The sequence below is a fragment of the Lipotes vexillifer genome, unplaced genomic scaffold, assembly GCF_000442215.2.
Source record: "Lipotes vexillifer unplaced genomic scaffold, Lipotes_vexillifer_v1.1 scaffold240, whole genome shotgun sequence".
Taxonomy (NCBI): Eukaryota; Metazoa; Chordata; class Mammalia; order Artiodactyla; family Lipotidae; genus Lipotes; species Lipotes vexillifer.
Window position 1 is genome coordinate 9975369 of NW_006797481.1, and position 7502 is coordinate 9982870.

General features: G+C 32.6%; 1 protein-coding gene across 2 annotated transcripts in view; it reads right to left on the bottom strand.

Moving 5' to 3' along the window:
* The window catches only part of SHOC2 (SHOC2 leucine rich repeat scaffold protein), a 46515-nt gene extending 39288 nt beyond the window's left edge, over window positions 1-7227 (bottom strand). Inside the window, exon 1 of one of the 2 annotated variants that reach the window (XM_007469631.1) lies at window positions 6294-7227. In XM_007469631.1, the coding sequence (XP_007469693.1) occupies window positions 6294-6996 (703 nt within the window). In that variant the 5' untranslated portion in view covers window positions 6997-7227. The remainder of the gene's footprint in view (window positions 1-6293) is intronic. The other variant, XM_007469632.1, reaches the window with a different exon arrangement.
* Between the last annotated feature and the right edge of the window lie 275 nt (window positions 7228-7502).

The following is a 7502-nucleotide window of genomic DNA, read 5'->3' on the forward strand; positions in this document are numbered from 1 at the left end:
AAAAAAAAAAAAAAAAAAAAAAAAAAAAAAAAGAAAGGACCTATTAAAACGTATCTATTAACAGGCACTCAAATACTGGTAAATAAATAATTTAGGTTTATTTCATAAGTTGTGGCCTTCCCTATATTATCATTTGACTCACATTAATAAGGACGCTTACATTTTTAAAATAACTCTTGTTCCTGAACTTATAGGGTTACTTTTCAAACATTCAGAGCTTAGCTCTATAAAAATCACATCAAATCTTACTAAAATACATTTGTAAAACTACATGATTAACAAGGGCTGGAAATACTTATTACACAAGCTTGAATAGATTTAGGGACTTAGGTCAGAATATACACTATTATATTTGCATAAATTTGTCTTGAAAGCTTAATTCTCCCTTTCATTGCAAAGAAAACTTTAGTAGTTCTTCTGAGCAAGTGCTTCTGTAACTAAGCAACATGGACAACAGTGTCTATATTCTTTGAATGGATAGCATGCTATCATTAGAGTACAATGATTGCCCTCCTCCCTACACCTTAGCAGTGTGGGAAGTCAAATGTATCCTCTGGTTCTATCAGATCCTTCTAAGATGGTTGAAGTGTTTTTTTCTCTGTTCTCTTACATCCTCCTTTAGCAATAAGAGTAACTTTTCCAGGTTTCTGTTGTTTAGTGAAACACCTGACAATTTGATAACAATCAACTAAGTTAACAGTTCATTTCTAGGTCTCTAAGGTTTCTTACTGATTTCCAGTGAAAAGAAGTTATTTATTAACAACTATGAACTCCCTTTCCTGATTTCGTTTTCCTGCCAAACTAAGTTACTCATTAGCACTTGTACAAAACAGTCAAATGAGATCATTAAATAATGTTACCTGGACCATGAAAGCAATTGCAGCACCTCTGGCAGTCCTAGGAGAACTTCAAGAATTTTAGGAACTAAGGATTACAATTTGGGTTAATATTAAAAATTGGGTAATAGTATTTGGCTTCACTAAATTCACTTCAAGCCACATTTACTGAAAACCCACCAATTATTACCTGCAAAAATTCATAGAAAATTACATAATAGGGAATTAAATAAGATCTCTAAGGTCCTTCAACTTAAAAAAAATTGCTGATTCTGTTCTTAGTATTTTTATATATATTGATTATACATACATACACATTATATATTATATATTACTTGCCATAAAATATAACTGTAGTACTTTGGCATATATAGTAGAAAATTGATTGTTTTCAATAAATGTTAATGAGTCACATGGGTTAAAAAATTGCTGTTTCTAATTTCTCATATATCTGAATGCTGTTTTCTTTTTAATGAGTAAAAATGATCTGGGTTCTCAAAAAGCATACATAACATAGCAGATCATTCTCCTAAGACAAATTTACACAAAATTGTATACAATATAAATGATGTAGCATTTTATTGAACATACAATATAGGACAAACAGATTTTTTTAAGATTCCCTCTAACTTAGCTGTTTTTATAAAGAATAATAAATAGGAGGAAACTTTAAGGAGAAGCAATCTTAAACCAGCCTTTAATTCAATGAAGGAAAAGTTGTAGGAATATTAGTAAGAGAAAGATGGAGTTTATTTCTGGTTTCAAAGAGTAATCATTTTCTTTCTAGAAAAATAAAGTCATTTAAAACTTCACTGATCAGAGTTTCCTGAAGTAAAGTGATTAATTATTCAAACTGACAACCTGATGACCCTCACTCTAATCTATTCAGGCCCACCCAAAAAAATTTACAAAAGCACATCTCTAACATGAAACTGAAAAGAACCGGGCCAGTTGCGGGGGGGGGGGGGGGGGGGGGGGGGGGGGGTCGGTGCAAGGAAGGATGGGGTAAGGGAGTGGTTATTTACTGTTTTCTCTCTGAAAACATGATTTCTTGAGTGCCTTGGTGTTCAGTGAAGAGTCTCTTTTAAGATTAAAAATGGTGAAAGGAGGTATGGGCAGGAAGAATGAAACACTAATCTAAACAAGCAATGACTAAGGTTTCCATCTATCTTACTTAACACAGAAAGATAGGACATTTACTTTATTTGTCCATGACTTATCATACAAAAGGAAAAAAGTAAATCAGTATTACCAAGTGAAGAGTTTTCTTGGCTGCTCTCTAATGTATTATGTCTGGCTCTTCATATGTCTTTCAGTATCCTTTTACTGCTTTCTGCCAGTATTCACCCACGTGAATATGCATCATTAGTATCAAATCACATGGCATTAATAAAGATACTATTAATGCTTAAACAGGTATTCAGATTTTAATATAATTTCCCTATAAAGGCAACAGCACAGCTGCTAAATTCCAAATACATTATTTAAACTAAATACTAGGCTATGTTTCACAAACTTCTAATTTCTCACATTCCTCAAATATACTGCTGAACACAAAACTGGATGGCATGATTGAAAGTGGTATACTCATAAAAACAACAGAGAAGAATAAGCACTTAATATGCATAATATAAATCTAATATATATATATATCTATAATAATGTGGATCTAATACGTATAAATGAAAGTTTAACAAAATGATAATTAGCATATATTTGGAATTGTAAATTCTCTTGTTATGAGTTTCAGCAGTAAGTCAAATTGCATTAAAGACGTATAACTTTTAAAAATGTCAAATTCCATTTTATTTGATCTGGGTGCATGAGTCTTATTTCGTAAGCATTCTCAAAGGAGCTCAGGATTTTGGGGTTTTTGTTGTAATTAAAAAAGCAGTAAAGCAGGATCTGCATCACAGAAAATAACTATTTCTGTCTTTCCTTTATAATGAAAGATAGCCTTCAAGAGTTAAAAACATATCAATAATAATCAGGAAACTATAAATAAAAAACATAATGAGATACCACTTCACACTCATGGAATGGCTATAATAAAAAAAGATAATCACAAGAATGTTGACGATATAGAGGAATTGGAACCCTCATACACTGCTAATGGGAATGTAAAATGGTATAGCCACTTAAGAAAATAGTCCAGTATTTCCTCAAAAGATTAAACATAGAGTTACCATATGACTCAGTAAATCTACTTCTAGGTATACACTGAAGAGAAATGAAAACAAATGTCTACACAAAAACTTGTACACAAATGTTCATAGTAATTTTATTCATAATAGCCAGAAAGTGAAAACAACCCAAATGTTCAACAACTGATGAGTGGATAAATAAAATGTGGTATAATCATACAGTGGAATATCATTCAGCAATAAAAAGGAATGATGCACCGATAGATGCTATGACCTGGATGAATTTTGAAAACATTATGCTAAGTGGAAGAAGCTAGCCACCAAAGACTATATATTTTATGATTCTATTTATATGAAATGTCCAGAATAGGTAAATTTATAGAAAAAGAAAGTAGATTAGTGTTTGCCTAGGGCTAAGGAGTTGGGAGAAAACATGGGTGGGGTGGGGTGACTGCCAAACAGAACAGAGTTTCTTTCTGGGGTGATGAAAATCTCCCATAATTGTTTGTGATAGTGAACAACAACTCTGTGAACATGCTAAAACCCACTGAATTGTATACTTCGAATGCATTAATCGTATGGTATGTGAATTATATCTCAATTAAGCTGTTAACATTGTCCCCTCTCAAAAAAAAAAAAAATCTACTGCAATAGCTTTCAACTGCAGCTACACTTGGAATAACCCAACTTACTCATTAAAAGTACAGATCCCCTGGACCTGCCAGACCAGTAAATCATAATCTATGGGATGAGACTCACTCTTCTAGACTAGTGGGAGCAGTACAGTGAGACCTAGATTCAAACTCTGACTATGCCATCTTCTTAACTGTATGATCTTTAGTAAATTACCTAATCTCACTAAACTTTCAGTTCCTTTTTCAGTACAATGAGGTGAGAAGTACCTATTTCATTGGATTACTGTAAGAATTTAATGAGATATTAGATGTAAATTTACATGTACAGAATAGTGTATGTTATATGACATACTGTGCTCAAACAACAGCTACTCTTATTATTACAATTATGAGATTTTTACTAGATCTTTATTTTCTTTTTCCTTATAAGGAAACACATAATGCAGACTTCTGCGATGTTTGTCCCAAATCCATGCATGTAAGTTAAACCTTATAAATTTTAACTCCTTATAAGAAATATTGTTTTATTTTTTAAAGCAGTTTACTTTCTATCTGATGCCCTGCTCGGAATAAAATAAATGACATTTATGAAGTTACTATTTTTATAGAAATACAGAAATTACAAGAACACAAAACTTCAATGTCACTAATGGTGGGAGGGCGCTCATTAAAAAACAAATCAATGGTTATTTTATAAATTACAAATTTAGGAATAAAGTTCCAAAGATTAGGCAACCACAAAAATCAACCATTTAATTAAATATAATTTGCCAATTTTTAAAAATAAATTCACTTTTTAGTAAAAATGTTGTAACCATCTGCTCAAGAACAAAGTGAAGTAAATTTAAAGTCCTATGAAATAATTTCTTGCTTAAGAAATGCATGTTCTTAATTCCCAGGTAATTTGATAACATCTTCTAAAGAAAAAAAAAAATCCTTAAAGAAAGACTTTCATATGAATGAAAGCCAACGTTTTAGAATGGAGTGTAACACATGCACAAAACAACAATAAGTACAAAGACTGGAAATAACATTTTATATTTCTACATAAAAATTCAGCATTTCTTTCCCCAACAGCTTATAATTCTATTCTACAATGAGTCATACAAACAGGTCAAATTTTGACTGAATCTGGTACAAAAATCAAATGTCATTCAACAACCACACTGTTATCTGAAGACATGAAAAGAAACATATCCATTCGAATTCCTAGGGATATTTTAGTATCTCGTAAGTGTGTCACACTTTATAAATACAAGTACATTGCTTGAGAAAAACGACTGTGGATTTTCTAAATACATTTAATTAAACCAAAATTAAATTAAGTGTCTGGTTAGAGCCAAATATAATAGAACACCATACCTAAAATTTAAACTGCATCTTTCTCAAAGCTAAATAAAATTTTTAAAACATCCAGAGAATATTATATCTCTACATAGCTGCACAGCGTAAAAACAAAGTTTCCTTCATCACCCACTATAAGACCAATGCTCAAACAATATATTTAACCTGTTTTATTCAGAATAAATTTGTCTTTCACACAAAAAAGGGAAACTTCCCTTTAAAAGCTGTATAATCAATTTTTATGTCAAATTTTCGAACTCTCATAAAAAGGGCCCACAAAGATAATACCTTTTATCAATTTCTCAAAATTGGTAAGTCAACGGTTGACTACATTCCAAAAGTTGCTGAAATTTTTTTTTTTTTTTTTTGCAGTACGCGGACCCTCTCGCTGTTGTGGCCTCTCCTGCTGCCGCACAGGCTCAGCTGCCATGGCTCACGGGCTGAGCCGCTCCGCGGCATGTGGGATCTTCCCGGACCGGGGCACGAACCCATGTCCCCTGCATCGGCAGGCGGACTCTCAACCACTGCGCCACCAGGGAAGCCCCTGAAATTTTTTTTTAAATTAAAAATATCAAAACAACTAACTTCTTTTTACTGACTTGTTTACACACGTGTATTTCCTATTTTTTTATTCTACTATCTATTCTTTTAAAAACAGTCCCCTTTTTCAGTACAATTTAGCTTTACATATAAAAACAAGAATGAAATCTACCAAAATACTAACAGTGTTGGCATTAACTATTGGTAACTTTTCTACTTTTCTGTATCCTTAGATTGTTTTTAATGAACATGTAAGTACTTTCAAAATGAAATTTTTTTTCAACTTTCTTACAACCCTGCTTCTTCACAAGGCTCTGATATGCCAATCTTTTGTGGTAAATTAGGTAGAAAAGTAATATGAATTTAAACAAACAGTTTTTAGGTAAAAAAGAAGATGTCAGAGAATGAGAAAATGCAGCCCTAAAGCATCTTATATAATCTTATCTTGTAAATACTTTAAAAACAGGTGGTAACAATTAAAAAATTAGGTAAAAATTTTTTTCCTGCTTCAAATTTACTTTTTTCCAATGAAAATGAAAGCATATTAGATTTGTGTGAAAAAGGCCCAATTACATCTACATTCTAACTAATTATCTAGGTCTATAAAATAATCTCAAACCGTGTACTATTAATATCTCTATAACTGATTAAAGTAAACCATAAAGAAGACAGAACTTAGAAACCAGCTGTTTTTTAGACAAGTATCAGATATTTTCTAATATGGAAAAGCACTGGACAAAATTATTGAGCATAACAAATACTACAAACAATAATAGTAACCCAAGGCCTCTTACCAATTTCAGCAGGTAGTTGTTTGATTTTGTTCTCTCGAATGCTAAGCATGCTGAGTTTTGAAAGGTTTTTGATGTCTTTTTCCACAGTAGTTATTCGATTAAAGCGAAGGTAAAGAGTGGTAAGAGAATCCAGCCTATACACCACTGAAGGAATTTCTCTCAGTTTATTATGCCGTAAATCAAGCATCCGCAGCTTCTTCAAGTTATCAAGAGAGTCAGGCAAACTGGTAAGTGAATTTTCACTTAGAGCAAGTGTCATGAGATTTACTAGACAGCCCACTTCTGCTGGGAGGGACTGTAATTTGTTGCTATATAAATAAAGTTCTGTTAATTGAGTCAACTCTTTGATTGATGATGGCAATATGTGTATAGACCTCTTGGATAAGTCCAAACGCATTGAGTTCTCTTCCCGGCATTTGTTGAGCTCTTTAATCACCTCTGCATTGCTAGATTTCTTTCTAGTCCCAGGTGCTGGATTTGGCCGTTTGATCGTATTATCAACTGAAAAAGCCACCCCTGGTTGGGCAGCACTGGAGTCCTTCTTTCCATCTTTGGCATCTTTCCCTTTGGTTTTAGGTTCTTTTTCTTTGCTCTCTTTCCCAAAACCTCCAGAGGCTTTTGCCTCCTTTTCTCTTTCCTTGGCTGATGGTGCTTTGGGATCTTTCTCTTTAGAGTCTTTTTCTTTTCCTAAACTACTACTCATGGTGACTCAAGCTTGGGCAAAAACTACATGAACTCCTTTTATTTGCCAACAACAGAAACTGGAATTCAAAGATGAAGAGACAAAAATCCTACACAATCAAAAAAGGTGTTGGCTTGAAGAAGTAATCGCCATCTATTACGTGTTGGATCTAAAAGCACTATGCCCATTTCTGATAACTCATTCCAACTGGTAAAATGGTGCTGGTCAATCAATGATTCATTAGAATTCCTGAAATATAATACAGAGAGAGTATTATATTACTTTAGGTTATAAATTTATATTAAGTAAATGGGCTCTGAAAAACAATCTTACTGAAAATTTTGCTATTTTCCTATAATTTGATACAGTAAATATTTATTCAACACCTTCTACTTTGCAAAATCCATTGAAAAAATTATAAAAATTAACAAGGCAGTCTCTATCTTTAAGGAATTTACAATCTAACAGGAAGAGGTAAGATAGGCATACAAGTCACCAAACTGCAAATGTTTTTAAGAGCTGAAAAG